The 24952-nt window shown below is 42.9% G+C and overlaps 1 protein-coding gene across 1 annotated transcript; it reads right to left on the bottom strand.

Moving 5' to 3' along the window:
* Positions 1-567: 567 nt before the first annotated feature.
* DAPP1 (dual adaptor of phosphotyrosine and 3-phosphoinositides 1) lies at positions 568-23655 on the bottom strand. The gene is made up of 9 exons (XM_042808220.1): positions 23436-23655; positions 15212-15334; positions 11816-11949; positions 7542-7672; positions 5396-5443; positions 5108-5170; positions 3245-3330; positions 2590-2677; positions 568-2140 (listed from the first exon to the last, which is right to left on the bottom strand). Exons 1-9 carry the CDS (start codon positions 23495-23497, stop codon positions 2090-2092), a joined length of 786 nt encoding a protein of 261 aa, XP_042664154.1. The 5' UTR covers positions 23498-23655; the 3' UTR covers positions 568-2089.
* Between the last annotated feature and the right edge of the window lie 1297 nt (positions 23656-24952).

The raw sequence follows: 24952 nt of genomic DNA, 5'->3' as shown, positions 1-24952 counted from the left end.
TGCTGGGAATGAGGACTGGAAATTCTAGGCTCGAAAGCTCTCGTGGAGGTGAAGAGTTGCCAGTCAACCCTTTCCCATTTACACTGAGCTCCTGGCACGAGCGCTCTGTTGCTGGTCACTGTGGAAGCAGCTGGAATCTGAGCCCCAGGCTGTTTCTGGCAAAAAGCGTTTGTGTGCCATCCCCGGCCCGCTCTTGCTGTTCACTTCTCTTCAACTCGCCCGTGACTGCTTCCTGGGCCAGCCAAGTGCCACTTCTTTTCTTGGCTTCGGTTCACGTCACCACGTGCTGAACTGGCTCCCAACATTTTGTACCAGAGCCTGTTCATGTGAAAAAGGGAAGGCTGCTTTTGTGGTTATGCCTCAGGCTTCGTTTCCAAGCCATTTTCACAGAAGGGCGATGCTGCTGGAGAGTACTGATACTCGCTTCCCCTTACGCTGCCCCTATCTCACACAGACTCATCAAAGCTTTGTAACTACATGGGAGATGCCAGTTTGTTAAACGACTTCTGTAAGGGAAAAAAGGAGGACAAAGCTTTAACAACACAGTATAGGAATACAGACCTTTGGTAGTTTTATAGTGACATTTTATTCAGAAAACCATCTGTATAAAAATACTTACAAATATATTTAATTTCTAAATTGAAGTAAAATACCATTCCTATGTCCAAATCTACATTTTCTTCTTTGACTATGTTTTTCCCTGCCTCTTCTTCAGTCTTCTCACAGTAAAGGCATCTATGGAACACTGATCTGCTGTGTGAGCAATACTCCGTGCCACAGCATTCGCACAGCGGGAGAGGTTTGCGTACGTTGTTTCAGCAGAAGCTTGACTGTTATGCAAGGAGATGGGGTTCCCCCCTCTCCTTCCCCACCCCTCCAGGAGGAACAGGATTGCTGGGGGCTCTTGCAGCTGGGCCAGCCGCGATGTCGGGCCAAGCTGGTCTTGGGGCGTTCCAGTGTGTCAACTTTACTTCCAAAACGTAACATCCCATTGGACTACAGCACCAAAGTACTCGGCCTCCACTTCTCAGCTCTGTAGCGAGCCACAGCACTGTTAAATGCGTACAGCTCTTCCAAAATACAGATGGAAATCTGCATTGGGTTGTGTAGAAGATGTATTCTTTTAAATCTCTGTTTTCAGTGTACGTAGTGCTTCTTGTTTGATACAAAGCAAGCAGTGCTTAATTCTAAACACGGTTCTGGACAAAACCTCCTTTTAAGTTCTCTACACGAGGAAAAAATACAAAACCCAGCCCGTTTTCAAGGGAGACTGTAAGGGGCCCAACTCACAATGCTGCCAACAACGCTGGTGGCTGCCCCAGGCAAAGCTTTCTGCAGAGCCCTGTCCCCCCCGCAGGCTCCCAGGGCAGCTCTGTCGTTTGTGTGCCAGGAACCAGCTGCCTCTTTCTGGCAGTCCTGGTTTGTAAACAAGCGTGCTCGCGTGCTGCTGCTCACCGGTACCTATGCACGCTGCCTGAAACAAACGTTCACTTGTAGCCATCGCTGCGGTAGAAATCTAAACCGTACAAAACCAGCTGACCAGATCTAAGTGTTCCTCATCCATCACCTTGAAAAGGGCCTCGAAATATTCTCTGGATTGTAATATAGATACTATTTACAAGAATGTAATTACCTCTCTCGTTTTTCTTTTGGTTTGGAGCCTAAACAGGTAACACAGTATTTAATGTTTCCAAAAAGGACTGGGTTTAAATAACAAGGTGAAGGTTACAGAATGTGCTGCTAAAGGTTAGTTGTGATGGAGCTTGCAATAAATTACCACGAGTGCTCTGAATAACCACAAAAGTTTTCAACAGTGACTACTTCTGTGATTAGTGAACGGGTGTTTGAATGAAGTGCGTTCCGGGCACGCACCACCCCTATCAAACCAGCACTTTGACTTTGCAACCATCTCCCTCCAGGCGTGACTCAACAGCCCGGGAGCTCTCAGCTGTGCGAATCCTTTGTGTGCAGAGCTGGAAGCAAGCGTCCATGTGGGGTACACACACGTGAACCCGTCCTGGGTAAGCGATGCCTTCCCCCCGGCGAAGAGGCGACTCCTGCCGAGGGAGCAGAAGCAGCGCAGGTGCAGCTAGGAACTGAGGGTGGAGTGACGCTGCTCCAGCTGCTTCCGTATTTGCGACTGGAACAGAAAGACAATCCATTACTGTTTGCCTGCAAGCGTGTGGATGTGGGTGAGTACGACCGACCCAAACACTGATATTTTTAAGGAAGCAACGCTTCGAAGATTTCACGTTGTCTTCTCACTGCTTCCTTCATGACCCAACATACGCGGTCTGTGCCCATGCTCCATACTGTTTACCATCTACACGATGACATCCTTAATAATGGAAGGAATTTCCTCTCCCTAACGAGTTTCTGGAAATGCTAAAGTGGTTTTGCAGGTATATACATTATACAAAAACTACGTATTCCAGTCTAGTTGGCCTGGAAGCCAGAACAAGTACTCCCTCCTTGCAGCCACTGGGAACTGCAGCACTCGGGTGCTACACCGCTGGGGGTTTATGACGGTGGTACCAGGGGGACTGCTGCCTGAGGCGTACGGCCACCTAACACCGCACGTCGCCTTACCAGTTTCCATCGCAGTATTTTAATCCACTCGTCAGCTTCTATTCCAGTTTTCGCGCACAGGTAGTACGTCCTTAGTGGGAACACTAAACTGTAAGTAAAGAATTAAAATTATTTCTTAAATTGCTAGAACCACCACTACTTCTTCCTAAAAGTGAAGGCAGCTGGCCTGCACCAACAGTTGTTTAGACAGAGCAGGGCAGGGAGGCCGCGCTCCCCTCCAGTCACCAGGAGGGAGGTTAGCCAGGAACAGTTCACAGTTGATGCCTCCCCAGGCCCTACGGGCAAAAGACCCACGTGTGGGCACAGAAGCCGTTACTGGGTGACCCGCAGCAATGTCTGAACTGGGAACTGAACCGTACCTAAGTTCCACAGGTCTAGGTGATGATTATACACCCTCACAGAATTAGGAAAAGAAATGCCCACTACACATACACCTACACCTTTCCTCCTTGCCGAGAAAAAACCCTTTTGCCAGCAGCAATTCGGCAAAGCCACGCAGGACTGACAGAAGTCGGCTGACAGAAACAGACTTGTGAGTGAGAGGACGAGCAGGGTTGCAACCTGCAAGGGAGTTTTCAGAAGCACCCAGTGGGTGTATTTCAGATTCCCTGGCTATTTTGACCTTCCCAGCAAGGTGGAAAGAACAGCAACTTACCAGAAACAATTGACTCTTTCCTGGGAATAGTCAAACTGCACAGCTGAGCATTCAGTTAAGTCAAGTGCCCGGATTGGTTCTGTGGCCTTGAAAAGAAAATGCTTTTAAAATGGAAACACATGAAACCAGAAGATAAGGCTAGCTCGGTTCATTTCCAGTACACCTAGACCTTTACAGGCACACCAGGTTTTTCCAGGCATAGGTACAATAGTTGTAACACCATAAACCCAAACTAGCAAACATAACGTTAGTGCTAACATGATACGGATTCAGCTAGATATAAAAGAAACAGGTCTAGATCTAGACAAACAACAGAGGAGATCTCTACTGCAGGGAAGTTTGAGCTGGATGCAGACTGCTGAGGGTTGGGGTTGAGGCATTGCAACATGATTGACATGGTAGTAAATCTGCTATCACCTCCAGCTAAGGTTCAGAGAGGCAAGGGGATGGTTACAGATCTTATCAGGCCTAGCCAGCTGCTGGAGATTTAATTTAAGTGCTTTAAAAGGATGAAGCTGGGCAGGGAGAAACGTGGAAGCAAAGCTAGAGTAGTGCTTGCAGCAGAAGCAGCAGTGAGTCTGGCTGTGTGAGCAGCGTGTGCATACCTAGGTTTCTTGGGACAGGCCCAGGAGTGCTCGGGCCCTGCACTCAGGTGCAGGCACAGAGTGACTGTGGCCGCAACCCTCCTCCCTAGATGCGAGAACTCTTTGCTTTGTTACAGCCTCGTGCTGCTGAGCGCCTCAGAAGAGGCAGCTGCAGCAGAACAGTTTGCTCCCTGCCCAAACACCCTCAGCCATTCCTACGGCCCCTCATCAGGTGCAGGGAGGTGTCTGTTGCTTTCCCACCTCTCCTCACATTTTCCTCTGCCTCGCTGGCCGTTAGTTCCACGCTATGCTAAAAGCAAGCCCCTTGTGCTGAGGTGTGCTAGCGAGTGCTGTCCCAGGGCCAGCAGCACGCTGCTCGCCCGTAGGTACCTGCAACCCCACAGCAACAATGGGAATGCCAGGAGACACCAGAGCTGCAGCCTGGGAGGAGGCCGTGTTCCTGACAAAGACACCTTCTTGCCTGGTAAGTCACAAATGCTACTCAAACGTTTGGAGTGCTGCCCTCTGAAATGTTATCCCGGAAACTTAATTCATGTTGGCTTGAACTGAAACAAAAACTGACGGAAAGCTCTGTAAATGTGCAACTGTTTGTAAATGGTAATGTTTGGTGAAAGAAGGCAGCTGTGTCTGCTGTTGTGTTAAAACGTCTTAGATGCTTGAAACAGGACTTGGCAGAGGTGAACAGGTTGGCTGTGTTTATGAAGGAACCTGAACTGGAGGTATTGTAAGGGTGGAGAAACAGCAACTGTAAGGACCCAGTTTTTCCCAGAGGCAGCAGGTTAATCTACATCAGAGTGCTAGGAAGGAGGACGTTTTTAAATGAATGGTTTTCTATGTATACTGTGTGACTATTTGAAATAAAAGGATGAAATCAAGGAACGCAAAATATACTACTAGTATCTGCAGAAATATTTTAACAGCTCCACTGTCTGTTAGGTTGTATGCCAAAGCTACCAATTAAAGCTGATTTGTGCTGGTAGCTTAAAATCCACTGAACAAAGCAACCAAAAAACACACAAAACCCAACTCTATCCAGTAGGTAAGAGAGAGCACAGCAAACGTTTCCCCTCTGTAAAACTTTCTCTTGTTGAAGTCACCAGCAAAACTCTTAACTTTATTTGAAAGGTCTGACCCCTCTGAGAGTATGGGAAGCTTTATCTTGGGAAGCTGTGATACAGATGCAGGAAGCTAGAGGTATGAGGAGGCTGCAGCTGCCTCTGCAGAGGTTTAAAGAGCAGAACTAGTGTTGGCTACTTACTGTCTGGTCTTTGAAATACTTAAGTTCGTTCCTATGCAGTGTAAACCACCTTGTCTTCCAATTCTGAAAGATCAAGAACGGATGGTAATTGTCTTGTGAGAATTTAGTGTAATGCTTCTTAGGAAAGCTGTTGACTAGCTCTGGTTTACAGTCATGCTTTATTGTGGCTCAAAACACAAATTGCTCCTCTTTGCAGGGGGATGCAGGTGGAGCTATTTTGGCTCCACACTGTCTCTAGCTTCTGTGGGTGATTGCAGAGTAGAAGCAAGGAGTAAGAGTTTTCCTTACCTTGACTATTTTGCCTTGTTTTATCAAATATCCTTCTTTTGTGCCAAGCTGTGAAGTAACAAGGAAAGGGATTGGGGTTAGAGGCTGAGCTCTGCTTCTATTTCCCACATCCCCCCGCTTTGCCTACATCCAGAAGATGGAACAGCAGCCTGTTCTTGTGGAAACTTCCCATGGCCACTTGCCCCGTCCTCACTCCTGTGCTCCCCTCGCACGGCTGGATCCGCCACTCGGGTAAACGTGGACCCGCGCTGGCTCTAAAGGTGATCTCTTAGACTGTGCCTCCCTCAGCAAGCTTCTGGCCTACGTCTTCTCAACCAAACGCACCAAAATAGTTTTACTTACAGTTTATTTACTAAAGCTGGATGGCTGCCTCGGTACATGTTGTAACCAGAAAGCACCTGAGGTTTACCTCACAGTGGAATTATCCTCAGAAACTACTCTTGAAATGCAAGTGAGGGGGAAAGTGCTGTTTTAGTTAGGCACTCTCTTCTTTCAAACAGCACGGGCTTGAGAGGAAAAACCTGTTACGTTCAACGTGTTTACTGAGAAACTGGTTTTTGAACTGTTTCTCTGATGCCATGAGTGACACTGGGACCTTATAGCTTCTCAGATACTGAAATTCTGTGTAAGGACCTAGTTGTGAGACTGCAGATCTCAGAAAACCAAACTCTTGCTAAGTTCATTACTACTTGCTCTTGAAAAACTATTGCCTTTGTATTGGTTGTATGTGGAAGGAAAGTTTCTTTGCAGGTTAAAGTGGAACTCGGCCATGAAGGGTTGGTTGTGGGACACATCAGAAGTGGTTATCAACTTCATTAATGTGTATTAATGTAATCCTTTCCCTTTTTCTCAAAAAAAAGAGTATGTAATTAAAATACTTTCCTCTCTGTTCAGAGCAATACTGGTCTGGAAAAACCACCTGTCTCACTTAGATATGAGTTACTAGGGATTTAAAGTCTCTAATTACTGTCCAAGTGAGTCACAGATGTCAGAGCAGGTGGCCCAAATGGATATGAAGATGTTCTCGTTTCTCACACCAGTAAGGCGTAGCTTTTAACATGACACAGCTTTTTACTGTGCTCAAAATCACAAGGGCCAAAAGGGTGCAGGGTCATCTGTCATATCACTCTATTTTGGCTTTAGGTCTGTCAGAATACAGCAAGCTGTCTTCTGCTTTAAGACAAGGCAATTCTAAAATAGTAAAATTCAAGTGTGAAAATGCCAAAAAAACCTTCTGAGTAATGTACCTGTCAGGACACAGACACTCTTCTTAACTTGGTTGTCAGTTTGGGGTTTCCTTTTCCAAATTCATCCCTGCTTGTCTTGCACGCCTCTGAATGTTTTTTTCAAAAGGTCACTTTTTAACCAGCTTAGAAAGTCAGAGATGCTCCTTCCTTCCTCCCAGTTAGAACAGAGGCTTTGTATTGTTGACTGGGAAAAATAGTTCTAACAAACAAAGAAAACTGCAAAAATACTAAGTAGTAATGAGTTTATGTCTGTCAGGAATACTACGTTTCTTGTCATCTAATCCTCATGTTCACCAACTGAGACAAAATGTGGTAAATCCTGTAGCTGTTACTTGGTTATTTAATGTATTCCTCTCCTCGCCTGTGGGGGGAGAGACAGAGACTTCCCACTGGCTGTAAAGGACGTTTGGCAAAACAAGGGCTTACTGTGCAACCCAATACACATTTTGTTGCATACAGCCTGGTGAGAGTTGTCAGAAAGATGTGAGAAGTGTTGTGTTTGTTTTGCATGGTGTGGTTTTGGTTTGGGTTTGTTTTGTTTTGTTTTTTCATTTGTTTGGGGTTTTTTGTTTAAATTCCTGAAAATGTTACTGCTAAGATGGCATTCTAAAAGGAAGACAGCAGGAGAATGAAAACCTTTCATACGTTCTTTGTTTGGAAGGTCAGACTCACCTGGGCCAGCTGCAGACAGTATCTTCCCAGTGACAACAATTGTAAAAGGCTTTATTTGTCACGGGACTGTACTTAGCAAATCTCTGTTTGTTTTGCCTTGGTCAGCAAAGGCTACCTGTACTTACAGACCCACAGAGGGATGAAATACTGGTGTTATTGCATAGCTCACTCCAGCAATCACACTAAACTCAGGCCAGAAGCACACCTCCCACCAGAACACAACTTACTGAGGGAGCATTTGGAACAAGGTCGCTTTCTGTCCTTCCCGTTTGCATCGCTGTGTGAACTCTGACAGACTCATAAATGGAAGGTTCTTCCACTTTCCGTGGGTAGGGATGCTTCAGTACAATTAAGGTTCCTGGAAAAAGACTGGGAGTAAGTCATCTGGCAAGATGGTCTTAGAAAATAATGGGCATTAGCTGCTTGTTTGTGGAATGGTTAATTTTACCCTTTCCTAAAATTAAAACGGAGTAAGAACTAATAACCTCCCCAAGATCTCTGCCACACTTCCTGGAAGGGGGCAGGACTCATGTGAGAAAATAATCAGATGCCATAAATGACTCTCCCACACTCTTAAAATATTTCTAACGTGCATCATCTGAGTAATTTAGACTCCGTGAAGGGTATTTTCTACAAAAATTCACTCATGCAGACCACAGAGGGGCACTTGCCCGGTGTCAGTTCCTTGGCTCTGTCCTATTGCTCAGAGTCCTCAATACCTTGGGCACCTGGACTTTGCCTAAATCTATTCCCTCATCCCTCTACAGTGGAAATCAGTTTGTTCTTACATCTCTGAAAACAAAAGTGAAAACCCTCTTTGCTGCTTCTAAACAGTGGATAATTAAACCCCTTCTGCATTGCATGGTAAGTGGCAAAAAATCAAGACAGCAACAGAACAGGACTACCAAACAGCCCTCAAAGGCAGGTGTCTCCTGTCTCGCTTGAACTTTCTTTCCAGTCAAGGAGTAACTAGGTAATACAGAACAAACTGAAACACAGATTTCATAGTTACAGCTGAAATGCTGACCTACAGATGACCTACACTTTCACTGCATTCATGAACATGCAACTACAGACATTATCATGCCTGTTTACATGCAACCGTGAAAACTGTAAATGTACAGTACCTTTTTAAAACCTTTAGACTTACTAGTGCTTGCAGGGAATCACTTGACACGTTAAATTTCCCTCCTGCACAGGAGGCTGGCTGGGCGGGAAGGCAGGATGCTAGACCAGATATGAGGCTGTAACAGACATCCTGGTTTTGCCAACAACCCGCTGCTTGCCACGTAAACCGCTTAATCTGTCAGAGCTTCGGACACAGACTTCCTAACAGTAAACCCACATTACCATCACCTTTAACTGTTTTACCATAGCTCCTTCCAGTTAGTAACATTTTGATTATAGCCATTCATTGCTCTCCAAATAAGGTCATGTTTATTGCACGCTCTCTCCATATAGCTGCATTCGCAGTAGTGAATCTATTACACTATTCACAATAGTGAAGATCCTCCTTAAAATAGTAACTGCTACACCATCTAATCTTGTTCTTTAAAAATAATGTCACAGCATACCGAATGCTTCTCCATTTGCATTTTATGCTGCTACTGTCAGCTGTTAAAGAGGAGGGATGCTAGAACTGCTAAGAACTTGGACTTGAAACCTCCAGGTGATTGAGTAATTTCAAAGTGAAATAAGGTTTAAAGTACGTTTTGTAATGGGAAGTGGAAAAATTGTATTTGAAGTAACCAACTGAAATCTGTTTGCAGGCACAGGGGGTGTATGCAAATGTGATTTATTCAACCCACAGTAGGTAAAAAGTCAAAATCAGTTTAATTCTCTCAGGTCTTGCAGAAAAATAATGCTTTATCGTTTAAAATGAAAAGGAGAGCATGCCCATTACCAGTCTACAGAAACTACTCTTAAGCTGTTGCATAGAATCAGGGTACCACCACCTGTACACACCACGGATAAAGAACATTCCTGCAGAACTGAGAGGACTAGTTTAACATTTTATACAAAATTTGTTTTCTACCAAGTTCTCCATGGTTTTTCTCCACAAAAGATACCTGTACAGTTACCGGATGACTCTACACAAAAGAACTAGTAAAAGCTCCACTGTAGCAAGATTCTTTCATGTTTGTGCGTGATACCTATTTCTAAGGAAGAATGAAATTCAGTCCCATTGTTGAAAACATTAGCTTCAAGTGACCTTGGCTTTTTTGTCTGAGTAATGACTTCAAGTTTTCATGTTTTCAAAATAATTTAAGTAAAAACTGATAAACAAAGCAAATGGGCAAGAATAACATCAACACCTTGAATAATGATAAAAATATATAAGTATGATGGTGTATTGCTTAAACCTTGTTACTGAATAAATTCAGCTTGCCTGTTCAATAAACCATCTCCCAGAAGGCAGTAGCCCCAATTTCCTTTTAATTATCTGTAGTTCAGAAGGAAGTGTACACATTACGCTGCAGAAACACAGATGTGAGTCCATGTAGCAATTTGGAGTGGCAAAGGAAGCTGCCGTAAGACAAGATTTGTTGGGCTTGAAGCACAAACCTGCAGCTGTCCCAATATAAAAGAACCACTGTTCTTCTTAAACCAGTGTGCAGGGGCGTGGGCCTCTGCATTTAAGTACTGATCAAAGAGAGTCTGGTGTGCCTCTTCGGACACACCACCAGCTCCACCGAGACGAAACTTCAATGGAAGATAGAGGAAACCATGACATATTCTATCTCATGGGTCTCTGGCTTATCAAATCCTGTTCTTAAACAAGATGAAAAATGCTATCATGCTATCTCGCTGTACTCTCTCATTCCTGACCTCACAGTGTTTCTACAGAAAATTGTTTGTAAGTATAAGAGGGAATAAGAAAAAACAGTCCAACTGCTTTCTACTAGTGCCTGAGCCAAAGGTCGCTTGCTCCTTTTCACTGAAGGGAAGTGTGGCCTAAGAAATCAGTCTCTATTGCTGGCCCTTCTGCCAACCTGCTGTGGGACCCTGTGTTGGGCCACGCTGACTCTTGGCTTAAAGTGGGCTCTGATGAGTCCCTACCCCCTTTCTGGTGTAAATCAGTTACCACTCAGGAGACCTCTGACACCTGTATATGAAGGAATGTTGCCTGAGTGCTAACTGTCTCTTCCTGCCTAATGCTATCCACGGTAAGGTAAGAAGGTTTCTTGATGTGATGTTCAAATGGCTTTTCTTATTCTGTAGCACATCCAACTTGAAGAGGTTTCACAGAGCCAGCAGAATCTGATTAGGGAGCTTTAAGGCAACAAGTGAGCCCATCATTCAGCAGTGCTGATCCTGTCCACAGAGACCACATAACACCAGTGCCTTGATTACTACAGTCTGTAACACATGCAGTGAAGGAATAGAGAAATACGAGTTTTATGTCAGCTGAAATCTTTACAGTGTTAGGTCTGCGGGTGCGTATTGGATTTCACAGGAAAAACGGCTTACTGGCACAAACGATACATGTAGGAACACTCTTTAAAGCATCTTAAAAAGAGAATGCTTTCAAGGATACGAGTGCCATATTGAATGTACCACTGCATTTTTCTTGGGAGAAAAAATGTTGCAAAACCCTTGAATTTAACACTCATGTTAAAAGAGCACTGGTGTAAATTTAGTGTGTGGCACATTGCAGTTATTGTGAAATATTAACTGGTCACTTGCATACATAATTAGTACTCTTGGAGTTAATTGCATACACTTTCTACACAGGATACTGAAGTTTTTGGCACTAACTTGTACTGATGCATGTTCAACTCTTAAATTTGAAGCTAAACCTAAAACTGGCGTTATTGTGATAATCTGCATCCACTTCTCCAGGGATTCTGGACCGGTGGTGTTCAACTCACTTGTAGGAACCCAGTTTAATCTTTTGACTTTTAATTCAGGTAGCACGTTGGTTGCTAAAAGCCTGTGCTTTTCCCTTTCTTACAAACAAGACAAATCACTGATGGCAGATGGCATCAGCAGGCTGATCCGCTGCAGACAGAAAGGGGAAAGGTCATACAGGGCACATTCCCTACAGGAAAGAGGAACAGATCACTTCTTCCTTAGATGAAGAACAGTGGAGCTCAACAATTTCAAGTCTCTTCCATTTATTCTTACGGGGGGATTTCAACTTCACAGATAAACATGTTTCCTCACTGAACATCCTGCTTTGGTTTTGCCCTTTTTGAGAAGGTTCTGCTCCTCCCAGGACATGTATTATGAAATGCTTCCTTCTCTGAGAAATCAAAAGAAGCTTATGCTCCTGCTTAGCAAAAGTCCAGTAAGCTTACATGTAGTTTGTCTTCAGAATACTTGAAGGAGTTTTTGAAGAGGAACATCTTAGGCACCTGAGGTTAATACAAATGTGAACTTCTGAAGAGGAACATTTCAGCAGTAAATCTACCTGATAACACATCAGAAGCTCCTTTTACTCAGATCTGCATGAAGCATGACTACAGATGTGTTCAAACCAACCCATGGCTCTCCTTACCTGTTTCGCTTCCAATTAAAGGCTGATTTGCAAAATGCATGACTAATTCCTTCAAACTAGAAAATTCATTAAATCCAAATTTGAATGAAGTTCCTGTATGTTCAATGTGGAAGTGTTTCACAGAATCTTTTCCCCTAAAATAAGAAAGGAAAATTTGTCAAGGCATAAAAGCCAAAGGCATTTGGCAGGTACAACCCTTAAATAGCGGCTTCCACTACAGAAAATCTGGGCCAGGTCACAGGCTGAAAAATCATCGTCCTAGCAGTAATATTACTGCCATTACTGTCCCTCACTAATACTCAACTGAGTACTCGGATTTACTAGGAAAAAAATCTAATTGCTGCTTTACAGATATGAGATGATGAAAGCCTACAAAGGCCAAGTTAAATTAACTCTTGTGGCAATCTGTAGAAAGACTTCTAAAGGAGGTTTCCAGCCTTCTGTCTAAGCAGGATGATATCCCTTCACTTACCAGGCTTTAGTCTTGATAGTGTACGTGTATTACTCGGTGTAGGTCTTACTTTTCAGGTAACATCCCAATCTCATTGAAAATGTCTTGTTTCTCTCTCAAAACTCGGCTGCCTCCTTTTTGCATCCAAGCAGGGATTTAATAACCTAACTTTAGATATCTAAGGCTTTAGAATTTGTCTGCTTTGTCTCTGTACTCAGATGAATGGTTTCTCTATGGTAGGCACTGTCAAATACGAGTCAGGGTCCCTTGCTGGGGAAGTAACAGCACTTGTTTATGAAAGCTGATGGTATCTAGAGAAGTGTGCAAGGCCCCACTTCCTGCATAGGCAAATATTTTGATCTCAGAAGTCAGTGAAGCACTTAGTGCAAGTATCTCTCCTGTGAAAAAATTACTTTTGTTAATGTTACTAGCATCCAAAATAGTCTGGAGAAAACTGTCTCAGGAAAAACGCATGTAGCAAATATACTGAAAATAGACGACGAAAGGGATTTACAGTATCTTTTCCATTGTTTATTGCCACTTCTGCATTATAATTTCAAACAAGTACTTAAACAAATATTTATCTTTGAACAGTACTCGTGATATAATAGAACATGCCTCTATTGGCCTCCTGCATGTTTTGCACTACAGTCAGCTGAGACACAATGCATGCAAGCCAAGTGCAGATGCCCTACCACAGCAAATAGCTACTGTGACTCTGCTGCAATGAGAGGGTTTTCATCTTCTCATTTAATTTCACAAGAAATACAATATTGCAATGAGAGCAACTTCTACTCTATTTCCTAGTTCCTTTTTAAAGTTGGCTAATGTAGCTGGGGGAGGGGATTTCAGGCAATAAGTGATTTCTCAGAGCTGTCAATAAAAACCTCAAGGGATGTCTAAGCATTGTTGCCTTTTAAAACAAACTAGAATAATGAAGTTCCTTGTGAGGCAGAGACAGAAAGTAAAGTAAAAGGTAAGGAGACATTTTAGGGGAGAAAGAAAATGACAGCTAGAATTGTTAAAATTATCCTTTCTACAAAAAATGTATCAGAACAAAATGAAATTACTTATTCAAAAATCAAGTTTTAATATTAGTCAAGAAATGGAAAGGAAAACTTAGAGTTACACAAACAGTAGAAAAACAATAAAACATTTTAAAATAAAAATCAGTATTTCAAGGAAGCTGTACCACCAAGAAGCTAATGGAACAGAAAAAAAGATTAAACTCCAGTCTGGGATATTCAGTTTGTATGGTAATGCAGCAACTCTTGTTCCTACATGGAGAGCTGAACAAGAGACTGGAATTGGTCTGAAGTAGACTTTTCCAGCTCTGCCAAGGCTAGAATTGGTTAAAGCACCAATTTTATTTTCATTAACACTTTAGCTTTGTTTCCTATTAAAAGAACGGCTATTTAAATTTTATTATATTACAATAAGCTGTTTTCTGAGTGCCTTTTAAAACTAGCTTCAAAATATACATTAAAAAAAGTCTGAGGTAGATTACCTCAAATAATGTTTAGTTACATTCTAAAGTCAAAAAATATTAGCCAGCAAGACAATGATTCATTTAAAATTACTTTTTTTAAGGAAAGCTATTACTTATTAATGCTACTATTCTTTTTCCCAAGACTTGTACTCAATTCAGCTACTCTGAATACTCAATTTGTAACCTCACCTTCAGATCTGTCAGGCACCCTGCCAAGCTCCTTGTATAAATGGCTGTCTGTAGTGGTAATAATTTCAGCAGTGTATGTACAGGCACGCTTGCTCCTGGGTCTTCTGTCCAAGATGAGTGAAGCAATTCATATTTGCCTTTTATACCTCTGGGGAACAGGGTATGTGCAAATTGCACTTTCCTCAGTTTCCAAGCAATTACACTTCCAAATTATAACAGCTCCTGGTACTGAATATGCAGAAAGTCACAATTTCAAGGGCACTTGCTGTATTCCTATCTATTAGGATTGTGAATAAGTAGCATGGTTAGACAGATCAAAGTGACTTTAGCTTAAAGCGTTACTGCAGTTCAGCTGAGCTGTGCTCACTAATTGGTCAGAGGCTCAGTTTGAGGCAGAGATGAGCTGGAATGCACCACCTTAAAATTTTACTGTAGAGGCTTAATATATGATACAGTTGCCAAAGGCTAAGAAGGTGTTTAGGGTTGGTTACCTCCACTCAGCTGACATGCAGGGATGACCTTGTGTGTCTACTGTGTACATCTTTCACGCTGCCTCTCTAAAATACTGTGGCTCCTCTGCTTCTTGGGAGATTCTTTAAACATGATTCAGTAGTGAAGTACCCAGGCCAGGCTATCTGTGCTCTGTATTGGCTGTGTCCTGAACTGATGCAAATTGCTGTAATTCTGAAGAATTCAAGGGCCTGACATCTGTCACTTGCAAAATATTGTTCAAATCAGTCATGCGTTACTGGCTAAGACTGAATCTTAGCCCAAAACAGAGGAGTAAAACTATCCAGTCAAACACTGGATCATCCCTCAGAGATGACTATTCCTACACAGTGATCCAGAAACTGGTGAAATTAGTGCCTATTAACTGGTGTATTTACTACTGTCCTCATCATAAAACTTTTCTACTCCCATCTGCTGTTTCTTAAACTTTTCTAACTGCCATACAGAACTGCATTATGCTGACTGAAAGTCTACAGCCAATCCATGGAATGATGTTTTTTGCAAGTATGGTTGATTCATAGTTTGGAAAAATTAGACCAATTTACAAATACAATCCAAATATTTTTTTTCTTCTAGAAAAATATCATTCAGCAGGATTAAACTATTAGGAATCTATATTAAAATAGTTCAAGCCATAGGAAAAAATCTGCAGGTCATCCCAATGCATGAGAGATGCAAACAAACATGGGAATAAGTTAAGATTTTAAAACTGCTAGCTGTGAGGCATTAGATAAATTCAATTCTGTCCATACTCTACCTTACAGAGAGGGAGAACAAATCTTCCCTTTCATTGCTCTTCCTCAAGAGATAGCTTCCATCCTGACCGTTGGAAAGCAGCAGCGCTTCTGCTGCATGTCGGGTAAGGTTATCATGATACCACCTGAGAAGACACAAGGGGTTAAAGCATCATTCCCTCAGCTCTTAACGGACAGCTGCTGAAGAGTTAGAGGAAGGACTGCAACTAACACTGCTACAATTCCGAGTTACCATCCTTGACACAGAACTGTGCCCCTTTCAGCAGCCTCCTTTTGACAAGCACTATTTATTTTTTGTTAACTACAAAGTTGTGTACGAACAGGTGACAGTTTGCTGAATCTAAAAAAACCCTGCAAATTCTACTTGCATGAGCACCAAATTACCTGGGTCTATGCTGATAAGGTGAAAGCAATTTTGGGGGATATGCACGATCCTTTGTCTATTTTCAGAATCTGTACTTCCTGACGTATCTACAAGCTTTGGTACACTTCCTCTTTTGGGGCAAACATGCAACACTTCAACTCCTTCCAAACTCTGCATTTCCCACATCTCAGTTCATCTGTACTGCTAACATCTGCAATTAAACACATTTGCTAAGCTTAAAGTTTTCATTTGAAGAATAACCTTTTGGGAAGAAGGAAGAGAGGAAAGGCCTAAACTTAAGTTACAGAATTTGAAGTGAAAATTAGGAAATCTTGCCACTGTTGCCACTTGGCCATATGTGGTCTGAGCAATGCAGGAAAACATCTAAACACCTGCTGCATTTAACTTCAATTAAAACTAACCTAATTTTTTTTTTTTATATGAAAAATTCCACAGAAAAAAATCCTGTGAAGAAAATAATTAAATGTCGATGGCTTCGTTTTCATCCGGAATATTTCACAATGTACCACAGTTCAAAATGAAAGAGCTAAGACAACTCAGCTTTTTGAAGGGCTTGCTAGGGGCTTCAAACAGCAGATATGTGTTTCTAAAGCCTTTTGATTTCCTTAATTTCTTGCTTTAAGGCAGCAAGAAGGTAAAGTATTATATTCTCTGTCAACCTGTGAACCTGATTTCTTTTAAGAGAAAAGGATCTCCTTAGAAATGATCCTGAGACCAAACACAAAGAAGAGCCACAGGTATAAAAGGCTGGAGTGCCAATCCTGTAAGAGATGAGGTGTGCAAATATCAATGATAACTATATACCCATGCCAGAACCACTGGTGCAGAAGGAGGTGGGGATACTGTAGCCAGGTCACAGCTCTGCAGGGAGCCAGCTTTTCCCCTTGTCTGTATGCGGAGTGGTGCCGAGTCTCCTTCCCCTTCCTTTAAACTGTGTGTGCCTGCAGTATTGGGGACAAAGTCTATTGCTGTTTCAGCCAAAGAAACAGTTTGACTGAAAGCAGAAGTGTGATCACAGCACTTTCCAGCATTTGTATTGTGGCAGCCTTCGAACTGAAACAAGGTGTAATTGTATACTCTTTCTCCTTATCTGTTCATCACAACTTGTCACTGAACTTGGCATCTCGCACAAAGTTTTAACTCTGAATTTAGATGGCTGCCTATTTGAAAGGCCAGCTGGCTGATAAATTGCTTTATAAGAGACTCCAGACTGTTAACCCTGTGGAAGACAAGATCCATGTGAAACTCAATACAGGCAGGGTATTGCTGCTTTGGCTCTAGAACGTGCTCTGTGGACCATCTACACAGTAAAATAAAATAATGAATATTTAAAGATCAAAGCATCATTCTCTGAAACACCTGTTAGCCAAAATCCGCTTTGGGATTAACTGCCCAAGTAAGTAACAGTCAAAGGTCAGATCTGTCCTGATGTGATGAGGATCATATCAGTATGCACGCTTGGCCGGGCCTACAGCTGGAAAGATAACACTGGGTTTTGAGGGGGAATTTCCTAGCGCTATTTCTCACTTCTGTGCAAAAGGAGCACACACTGAGAAAATCTCCAAGTGGTCACTCTCATAAAGGAGGCATATTCAGTTTGTGGTTGCTCGTAAGTGCGCTGTTAACTTATTTCCAAAAAGCTTTTTACTAAGATTTTAAAGTAGAAGTCACTTAAGTTCAATAAATGTTGTCTTTAAATCTACTCTCTCTTTACCTATACAAGGCCAGTGACTAATTAAATTTTATCACTATGCAAGAAAAAAATAAAAATAAACCAACCACAAGCCAACAACAAAACCCCACCCACTTAATTGGGAAAATAATGCTGTTTTAAAGTACAGTTTTAAATCTTTGCTGCCAAAGTTGCACCACTCTTCTTGCCTAAATATGCTATCTCAGACAAAAATCCCCCAAATGTTACCATGTTCCTCCCGCTCAGCTTAAAAAGTAGAAGTGGATATGAGACAATAATACAGATCTTGGTGCTAAAATAACTGTGTTATATATAGCTATTTTTTTTTCCTCCTCCTGTCACAGATGCTTCAGTCAGTAACAACTGCCAGGTTACTTGGATATTCCACTGTGAAAATGGTTACTCAAAATTTGTTCTAACTGCATGAACACGGGTAAAATTTAAAAATGCTGTGAAAAATTTAGCATTTGCAAACAGACCACCAGGAAGGTAAATAAATACACGCAAATAGTCTGCTCTCTCATCAAGACCGCCTGATGACACGAATACAAGTAAGCAGGTCTAAAAAACCCAAACAGCCCTGAAGTTAGATACTACTAGACACACTTCAGTTGATTTTGAGTACTTGTCAGAGGGAGAACCATCTATTTATCATATTTAGAAAAAATATTTTAGGCAGTTCTTTGAAATTTGCAGGTAAATCAAGGTGGGAGACATGGCTCCTCCAGCAAGCCACTGTAAAGGACAGTCAACTTTAGCTTAAGTTTTGGTTGTCTTCTGAGTGATAAGTGGGGGAGGAAACTGTTGACAGAGAATATAATACTTTATCTACCTTCTTGCTGCCTTAAAACAAGAAATTAAGGAAATCAAAAGGCTTTACAAACACCCATCTGCTGTTTGAAGCCCCTAGCAAGCCCTTCAAAAAGCTGAATTGTCTTAGCTCTTTCATTTTGAACCATGGTGCATATGTTGCATATTGGGGTGTTTCTGAAGCTTCTTCCAAAAGTCATCTTTATTTGACCCAACTTATACAGTCTTTTATTCACTACAAAAAAGTCCAGAAATATGTCCTGTGCTTTGACACTTGTCAAACTGAAGATCGCCAGTAGTGTAGAAATTGCCTGGGGTTCCCAATTCAGATTTCTCTGAAGAAACACATGAAGACAGATATGTGGGAGGGAAGTCCTTCCTTCCTTTAGAGCCACTACTGCTGGGTGCCCTTGGCCTTGCATGCTCTCCTGTCTCAAATGCATACATACCTCTGGGAGGTTTTTCTTTTCTAATTATTTCCTTTCCCCTATAGAAAAATTCTACATGCTCTCCTTTTTTTGGGTTCCACACTGCCAATTTGACTAGCAATCTCAGTTTGAGTTGATAATTGCTGTGTCATTTATCCATTCTCGTTACTTTAACTTTGCCCTAAGTTACATTAAGTCTCTTTGTCCCATATGTGTAAGCATGTTTGTGTTGTCAGTGTGTGTTGTGGAAGGGCCATGCTAATCTTCACGCTTTTTGGAGCTGAAGAGCCTGCCGGGCCCGTGGAAGCATGTCTTAAGATGGGCACCCAGCCCTCCCCCACCGCAGAAGGTGCAATACTGCTCGCGCTTCTCGCTGGGTGACCGTCCCTGTGGAAAGCACCTCGGCTCCCTGAGCTGCAGGAGCCCAGTAGAAACGCAGCAAATCTAATTCACCTCTTGTCCACCCTTGAGAGGGAACAGAGATCCATATTAGGGAGAGATGGTCCAGATGTGCTCTCGGTAGGACTTCAATATTATTCAGAGGAGTTACCCTGAAGGATTTTTTTTTTGTGATGGTAGATGTTTGCAGGTTTTTCACCATGTTTCACATTAAAAAAAATCTTCTACCACATGAAGCTGAATTTTCTTGCACTTTGAAACTATGTACTAGCCTCAAAAACATATTCCCATTCTTAGTTTAAAGGAGCAGTACATTGTACCGCTTGATGGAGTGAGTGGGAAAGCACTGACTTATCTTCTTTGGCTGGATGCAATGCTCTTCACGTGCCTGCACTCCAAAAATGACTACAAAATAGCCTCGCTAGTTCTCTATTCTCTGCATGCTGGATTTCAGATCGGATTTGTCACGGTTTGGATTTTTTATTTTAGTTTTTTCCTAATATCAAACCCTAGAAGCATTACCTATCATCTGAAGGCTGCGAAGGGCCCTCTGTACCTCACACCAGAAAAAATGAAGTTTTGGCAATATTTCTAATGGCACACGAGTTGACAAAGCTGTAGAGAACCTACAAAAGGGTGAGAATGCTAAGACAGAAGTTATAAGTGGCATACAACCAAAATTGGTATTTATTAGACATCCTTTCAATGTGTCACACTGAAACACTGAATCACACACCTATGTACTTTGTTGGAATACAGGGGTGTCATTTCATAAGAAAAATAATTTACAAATAAAAATATGAGGAAGTAACATCAGTGCATCCAGCCCTAAAGTTAGAGTCTTCTAACTGTAGGCTTTCACTAGTTCAGCTTCTGATTTTCACTTCCATTTTCTCACCCCCTTCTCTCAACTGCCTCTTCTGATTTTCACCCATTTCTTTTGCCTACTTTTTAGATGTTGTACATTTGCCCTTCTTTACATCAGAAATACAGATGAAGAAAAAAAATCCTTACAACCATTTGCCCTGTCCCAGTCATATGAGTTGCTCAATTCTCCAGTTTTATCAACAACTGGTCTAATTTCTCTTCTTTTCTACACCTCTGGTCTAATTTCTCCTCTTTTACTAAACCTAAGCATGAAGCGTATTGTTCAGTCTTACCAAACACCATCTGTCTCAGCATTGTCAAACCTGGAGCTGGGGGAACATAAAACCTGTGCTGCAAGTGATGACAAGGAACACTCGGACTGCAAAAGGAAAAAGGTTAAAAAAAACTTGTTTCCTCTTGCCCTGTTTCTTTCACTTCCAAAAGACAAACAGTGTCACTAAAGCTGTGCTGTTTGGATAGAAGCTGTGTTACCAGACCAGCCTGTAATTACTCAGATGACGAGCTATTCCACATTCTCATCTCTTGCGCAAATAATGTGAACTGCAATGTGGAATTCCCCAAACTCACACTATACGTGATCAGCTACAGGAGTTTCACACTGCAGTGCACAGGCTGTCGTTTCGGCAGTAACAGCATTAAATGCGACTGGAAAAAGGGCTGGCTCCAGGATAGCCAGAGACCTTCAAAGAAGAATCACAATGTCAGTTTCCTTCTCCTTTAAGCCAGGATGCTTATGTCTCTTTTGACAAACCTCACTGCTTCCTTTTAAATATTTTGGTAGATTTAGGGAAGAAGTTAATGAATGAGATAACACGCTTTTAACAACATGCTCTGATTTTGACCTTCCTTTTCATTAGGCATTAGTTCTGCCTATAAACACCCTGACAATGAAGATGACAGTAATATGAATTTGCACTTTGAACTCTTGATTGTTTGACCACCCAAACTTTTCATATAAATATAGGCCACCATCTTCCCTCAAACTGAATGAAATAGTTTCAGAAAAAAAAAAAAAAGCCAAACCCATCGCTCTTTCTTGCTTTTGTTGTGAAGTAAAAGGTCAGAAAGTCCATCTTTACAGATACTGAGGCTCTGGGGAAAAAAAAAATCCAATCTGATAACAGCTGTAGATATATCTAGATCTTTCAGTGACTGTGACTGTCCCTCATGATAACTGGGATTGTTAAATCTTATTTCTTCTTTTTTTTTTTTTTTTCCCCTCTGGTGACAGATGACATATCTCTAGAGCAGGGGTAATATAAAGATGGGGTTTGTATACGTTGATTTTTTTTTCTCCCTTCCTCATGTCTTGTTCTCACCAGCTCCAGTATTTTCAATGTAATTACAGGAGCATTAATCTAGAACATTCCAGCAAATACCAGGTCCTCCACACCTAGCAGAGAGTTAGATAGGTTTTATGCTGTTTACCCGTCTACACTGCTGTCAGCCTTCCATTCTGATGACCAGCTGACCTAGTAAACTATGAGGACATCCTGGTACCCAACCTTCTTTCTCTTAAAAGTAAAGAAAGAATGCTTCCCATTTCACACTTCTTCAAAACTTATCCAACTTCTTTTGAGTTTTGCACAGTGAAGCAGAAGGTCTAAAATAACCTGCTTCAAATTCCACCCCAAAGGTACACAAATGTCAAAGTTCCTCCTCATTTGAATGACCTTGTCTCCGTTGGTCTTTACTATGGCAGTGATACTGGGTCTCGGTTGTGTTAGATACTATGTCAGGTGTAAGGGGAATTCAGTACTGTGATATCACCAGGGGTTAAGCTTAGGATAAAAAAATAAACCTTTGTGCTGGCTGATACTTTAATGTTATAGTAAAAAAAGTGGCTTTAGTACTAGATGAAAAAAAGAGCTTTGTTTAATGGTTTGAAGGGAATTTTTGCCTGGCATTGCTTATTCACCTTTAGTGCATTTAACACACTGCTCTGATGGAGATGTTTAGTATTTTGTGGTAGGGTGAAAGGTTCAGGTTTACCATTGAAGTGGAAATAAAGAAGTTACGACTTTAAAAATGCGTAACTGTAGCCTCGTCATCTGTAGTCTTCCCTTTTCACCTGTACCACATCAGGCTGCAGTTCTACAAGACCATCCGTAAGGATAAACTCCTTGCCAACCAGTGAGGCTGTTTGCAAGCACAGGTTATTGGCATAAATCGACTCAGGCTGTATAGTCAGAATGAATAAAACTCTGTTAATTGGGAATCACGCTTCCCACAGCAGCTGCAACTCTTTTTGTTGTTTTTCCTTCTTCCTGTATAAACTTTTTTAAGATGATCATAATCCTACAGATGTAAAGGCAAAGTATATAATGACTGGTCCGGGTTCCACTGCAAGTGACCTGACTTCATTTTGTATTTGTTAGATGCTTCAGTAACAGGCATTTCATTAACAGGTTCTTCTAAATAAGGGAAAATATCAGCAGTGTGAAGATAGTAATTCTAAGTATCTTCACTGCACTCCAACTACTTCACTAAGTGAATTCATCACAAAAATAAATGATGAGTTGGTCCTTATCCATAAGTACTCAGGATGCAAAAAGCCTTTACTGTTTTCATCTATACTTTCTGAATGCAGAGGTGACACCAGAGCCTTCTTGCTTTGTCGGTATCTTCATTGGCTTCTCTTTCACTTTGCTGCCAACAATCCTTCCCTCCCTGGCCTCTCTGTGCCCACCTGTGCCGCTCCTCCAGCCCACCTTTCTTCTCACCCTCAGCAACACGGCTGGTGAAAGAGTAACCCAATCCTTCCTCCCGTAAAAAAGCAAAAGTGACTAGAGGACAAAACGGGCACGTCAAATTGGACAAGGGTGCACGGTCTGTTGCAACCTTCAGCCTTCCTTTTTGCTCCTCGGGTTTTGCCTTGGAGTGAGAGTGACGTCCCTGTAACGGCTGCGAACCGCCGGCCGCTCTCGCTGCCCAGGCACCCTGAGGAAGCCGGCCGCCTCCCAGGGCCCGGCAAGGAGCGGCCAGCATGGCGGTGGGGATGGCTGCCCTCTGGGCCAGGGCCCAGGCCAATTTCCAAGGAGACAGATGGCTGAAGGAAGCAGCCGGGAAGGACAAGCAGCTCTGAGGACAAGCTCTGGGTTTGGTGCTCCCCTGAGACACAGGTAAGAGATGCAACACGACCAGGGCTCTTCCCGACGGAGTAAAGGTTTCAACACTGCAGAGCTCCTCTTGCGTAAAACTGAAGCCCCACTGTATGTGAAACACCTGCCTGCGCCCTAGTTTTTCTAACTATTATTTACTTCTCCCACCCACCTGAGCCATACAAGCATCCTCTGTAGACGGGTGCCTGCTGGCTTCTCAAACTCGCCACAGGGATGAGGCGCTGGGCTTCTCTGAGGGGCTGCGCACCACGTACAGAGCCCTTCGGCGGGCTTGTTAAGACAAACCCCCGTTCATCTTATTCCCTGCTTCATTACCAAATTCAGCAGCAAGAACCAGCTGCTCCCACCCTGTCAGCTCCCGTCGGGCAGCCCGGCAACACCCGAAGGCCGCCATTTCGCGCGGGGAACCCCCGCCCCGCGCCCCTCAACCGCCCGCGGCGTCGGGCGGGGGCCGCCATTTCGCGCGGGGACCCCCGCGGCGCCGCCCCGGCCGCCGTTTACCCGAGCGCCTCCAGCTCCTCGTCCAGCGGCGCGGCGGGACGCGGCTCCCGGCGCTGGGTCATCGTCCAGCGGCGCGGCTCCCGGCCGCCGCCTCCGCGGGCCGCTGAGGAAGTGCGCGGACGGGGCGGCACCTCCCCCGGCGGGCGCGGTGCCGTCCCGCCTCGCCGCCGTGGAGTGCCTCGTCGCGGAGAGGCCCGCCCCAGCCCACGCGGCGTGGCGGCGACCCTTCCCCGGGCCGTTTCGGGGCCCCTCCGGCCCCGTCCGCGGCGCCTGGCTGCTCGGCAAGGGCGGTCAGAGCCCCCCCTCGGGTAGCCACCCGTGCCCAGTGTGCCTCTTCCATACGGGAAATACTTCGTTTGATTTCTATAATAATTCGTATTTCCAGTTACTTTAATCCGTACGTCCCAGAAATTCATATTCAGAGGTGTGCCATGTGCGTGCTTTTCTCTTGCAATGGATGCCCGTCACCTCTAGCAAAGTACTCAGGAAAAATGTGGAGGTTTCTGGATTAGGGTGTAATCTGTATTCATTCTGTAAGTGTCAGATGTTAAACGCTGTACCCACTCCAGCCCGATTTCTGTGGTGATGATCATCCCTCTCCTTGCAGACTTCAAAGAGATCATACTGCCTCTCAGAAACAGTAATTGGGACGTAATGTAAAAGATAGCTGAAAAGATACTACCAAACAGGGAATTAAATTGTGTCAGAGGAGTGAGCTCTGTGGATGAGAAATTTCTGCGCATTATCCAGTGCCTGTCCTTCCAAATGCTTAAATTATTTGCAGCATACTAGAGGTTATTTGTATTCGAAATACTTCATGGGTAGTAATTCTTACAGATCTAGAAAATTCTTTACTAAACTTTTTTGACAAAAAGACAGGGCTCTGATGTAAAAAAAAAAAAAAAAAAAAAAAAAAAAAAGAAAGAAATGTCAGAATGCTATTTTCCAGTCACACACTCTAAAATTTTCACCAGGTATCCAGTACTGAAAATCAGTTGTTTCCAGAAAAACTGGTGTTCAAAGAGGCTGGAACAGCTACTTATCTTCTCACAAGCAGTCATACGAACAGCACACTCAGTTTGGAGCAGAGAGTCATTTGGAACAAGCTCATTAAAAGCCTGCTACAAGCCTGCTACTCCTGCTGGTCTCAGGGACCCAGTATTGGAAGAGCTTTCCTAGCCTCCTGAATGGAAAAAGCTTCAGAGAATTTCCGTATGTCAGATCAGACTGTCCTGCTGTTTTGAGCTTCTAATTGTGCTTTTACTGGCTGCAAGGTGCTCTGCTCCTGTACTTGACTGTTCAATTTGTCAGCCAAACATTCAGTTGTAGATACAGGTTTTGCAAATAAGCTGGTTGGTATTTTTGTCCCTTATTAGGATTTTTTTTATTATTTATTATAGAAAAAGAGTTTTTCTGAGTTTGCCCCTTTCTCTGTCACTTACTGAAAGCTTGTGATCTGATACTGTCTTTGGTAACTTGATCCTAAAATCTACAACCTTTGGTTAAATAGTTGCTTT

The sequence above is a fragment of the Tyto alba genome, unplaced genomic scaffold, assembly GCF_018691265.1.
Source record: "Tyto alba isolate M040663 unplaced genomic scaffold, T.alba_DEE_v4.0 Super-Scaffold_6, whole genome shotgun sequence".
NCBI classification, from domain to species: Eukaryota; Metazoa; Chordata; class Aves; order Strigiformes; family Tytonidae; genus Tyto; species Tyto alba.
Note: the sequence above shows the minus strand (reverse complement) of the source record. Positions and strands in the feature narration are given on the sequence as shown.

Excerpts from the sequence above, each read along its gene's own strand:
- DAPP1 (XM_042808220.1), bottom strand. The coding sequence starts at position 23,497 with ATGACCCAGCGCCGGGAGCCGCGTCCCGCCGCGCCGCTGGACGAGGAG. Across the intron at positions 3,331-5,107 it reads AGTATTTCAAAGACCAGACA|GCCACAGAACCAATCCGGGC; the intron begins GTAAGTAGCCAA and ends TTTCTTTTCAAG. Across the intron at positions 2,141-2,589 it reads AAATACTGCGATGGAAACTG|TCGCAAATACGGAAGCAGCT; the intron begins GTAAGGCGACGT and ends TTTCTGTTCCAG.